Source organism: Aplysia californica, unplaced genomic scaffold, assembly GCF_000002075.1.
Source record: "Aplysia californica isolate F4 #8 unplaced genomic scaffold, AplCal3.0 scaffold00743, whole genome shotgun sequence".
NCBI lineage: Eukaryota > Metazoa > Mollusca > Gastropoda > Aplysiida > Aplysiidae > Aplysia > Aplysia californica.
Genome location: NW_004798013.1, coordinates 214,286 through 217,014, shown reverse-complemented (window position 1 = coordinate 217,014; position 2,729 = coordinate 214,286). Strand labels below are relative to the sequence as shown.

Genomic DNA, 2,729 nt, shown 5'->3' with positions numbered 1-2,729 from the left:
GTTGTTGTTCTTCTTCTTCTTCTTCTTCTTCTTCTTCTTCTTCTTCTTCTTCTTTCATTATTACTATTATTGCTATATTATTGTAATTATCAAAACACCTCTTTTAAAAGGTTCATTATGATTTGATTATTATTATCACTTGCCCAACTATAGTTCTTTGTTTCGTGCCTAGGTTTTATGCCTTCAGGCTGTCCAGAGGAGCAGGACCCAATCCCTCATTCCCTACTCCAAGCAAGGGGGTAAGCAAAATTTGGAGATAATTCCTTACTGTCCTGCATTGTTATGCACAAGAACATGCCAAATGTAGAGGCATTTTTCAACACTCCACTCTTAACATAGGTTAAAAAGCGTCTTTACCACAGGACCTCATATCACCCAAAAGTGGCCCCTTTCGAGGGCCGGTAGCCTGGATGTGCCTACAAGGTCAAGTTAGCTCCGAATGAAGGGAGGGCAAATTTTCATGGTCCAATTTTTTTCTGTTTTTTCTCTTTCGCCTCAAGAGAAGCAGAAGCAAGTAAAATGCAATAATTTAACGATTTTGATATTTGAACTTTCACTGCTGCATACTTCGCACTCTCTTTTTTATATTTGATCGGGAAAAGGTGTACAACAAAAGCTCTTTTCAGTATGTAAGTGGTCTGGCGCCTGCAAAACGGGCAGCTTCCATTCTATGCTTTCAAGAAAGTTGAGACTGTTTCAGAATACTGTCATGTCTGGTGGGGTAATAGAATATCATAGACTTAAAGAGCTCATAGAGTTTGCTATTGAGTAGTGGGAATTTGCTCCATACAAATGCAATTTATTTTTTAGGGATCGCGGTGAAATCAGACGCTAGTGATAATAATGAAATCAAAGAAATTGGCATTTTTGTGGCAGTTTAGCAATAATTTTTTTCTATACTTCTTTTCTTTTGGATCAACACCTTTTATGTAATGTTAAAACAATATTGCTGTGTGGAATTTATTGTTCAAAGGGCACAATTTAATGTAAATGTGCAGTGTCCAAAACGACTTAAGGTTCGGACGGCACTAAAGTTTGGCAGCCATTTGCTCGCTAATTTTACTTATGATACCATTCGACCCCCATCTCCTTCAGTGGCAAATATCTCGATTTCTCTTAAAGCAGAAGGGCACTTTTCTCACCATAAAGCAAGCCAGATGAGCAAACTTTAAGATGGAACCAATAATTCCATACGCCCAAAAATTGACGAGCGCCTGATTCCCCAATGTCGTGACACATTATTTATAATTTTTTCCTGAAACAATTTCTGTCTAGTTGTGAAGCTGTGTGTGCTTAACCCTTTTTGAGCCATACCGGCTAAAACCGGCCTTCCTGGATTGTTGCCATAGCGGCTTTTACCGGCCTGACCCACCCGCTTTTAGTACTGGCTTTGAAATTTGAACATTCCTCTCTAAATTTAAATAGTGACGCACTGGGTCGTTGTGTGTGAAACTTTAAGTGAAATACGTCGCTTAGATCAAAAGCAAAGGCAATTTTTTCCCCACACCCCCTGAACCTCTGAAAACTTCTGAAATAATTCGGTTCTGGGAAGCCATCAGCTCACCCGCATTTTGGTTCTGCTCTGCTGACCTGCTGATCTATTTATGGTGCTAAGAGGGTTAAATGGATTCCTTACTGTAATTTGTCTCTTTTCGTCCCGTTCTCGTGAAGGTGGAAGTTGAACGTGTAGCAATTTCCAAACTCATTACTGTAGGACCAGTAGAAGTCTTCAACGCCGCATTGGTTCTGTGTAAGCGAAAAATAGAATCAGTCAATCAATCAATCAATTGATGAATCGATGAATCAATGAATCGACAAGTACCACTTTATTGATCTTCCTGGTATATATATTTTACAATAGTTTCAAATGTTAATGAACATAATAATAGGACATACCTACATTAGTATTTAATCATTCCAACAAAAAAATGAATGAATGCTCCACTTTGATAATGTCTGTTGTGTAATTATGATTACAACATAAAGTTTAAGTCAGATCATCGTGTCTATTGATAAGTGGTTAGACACTTTGTCAGTCAGATGACCAGAGTTCAATTCCCGTGTGGAGATAATATTTATCAAGTGTCCCGGCCTTCCCGCTGTGACGTTATATCCCTCTCAGCCAAGGTTAGCCCTGGTGGGCAAGGTCGAAGCCCGTCTCCAGAATAATCTAAATTGCGTCGATGGGGGCGCACTCCTACAAGGATGGGGCATTCATTAACGGCAAATGAGATACCATGTTATTACAGACATTCTTACAAACATGCCCTTCATTCGTTACCTTAAAATTAGACATTTCTATTTATCAGTTTTTGGCGATTTGGAGTTACCAACTGTTCGATATCATCTATAAAGAGCGTGCAATTATTTGCAGTCCTTTTCAAGATATTAAAAGAATCGCATTCCGAAAAGCTTGACATGTTGTGAAACTCAAAATATTTTACGTCAAATTTCTGAAAACCAGGCACGAGCAAAATTATAGAACTTTGTAATTCTAAAGTAGATTCTAGCTCATTGCTGTGAGTCACTGAGCAGCGCCATGTTTTTGAGTTTGGGGCAATTATATTGCTCAAAGGGGCGCTGGTGACTACTCATCTAAATCATATTCACTAACAATAATTATTATTCCACTGAACGTTATTGTAAGTCTGAAGGTATGTGTGTGTGTGTGTGTGTGTGTGTGTGTGTGTGTGTGTGTGAGAGTGTGTGTGTATGTGTGTGTGAGTGTG

The 2,729-nt window shown here is 38.8% G+C and overlaps 1 protein-coding gene across 1 annotated transcript in view; it reads right to left on the bottom strand.

Annotated features, from left to right (window-relative positions):
* The window catches only part of LOC101856610 (degenerin unc-8), a 12,371-nt gene that overhangs the window by 6,600 nt on the left and 3,042 nt on the right, over positions 1-2,729 (bottom strand). Inside the window, exon 2 of the mRNA XM_005109024.3 lies at positions 1,637-1,746. Within this exon, the coding sequence (XP_005109081.2) occupies positions 1,637-1,746 (110 nt within the window). The remainder of the gene's footprint in view (positions 1-1,636; positions 1,747-2,729) is intronic.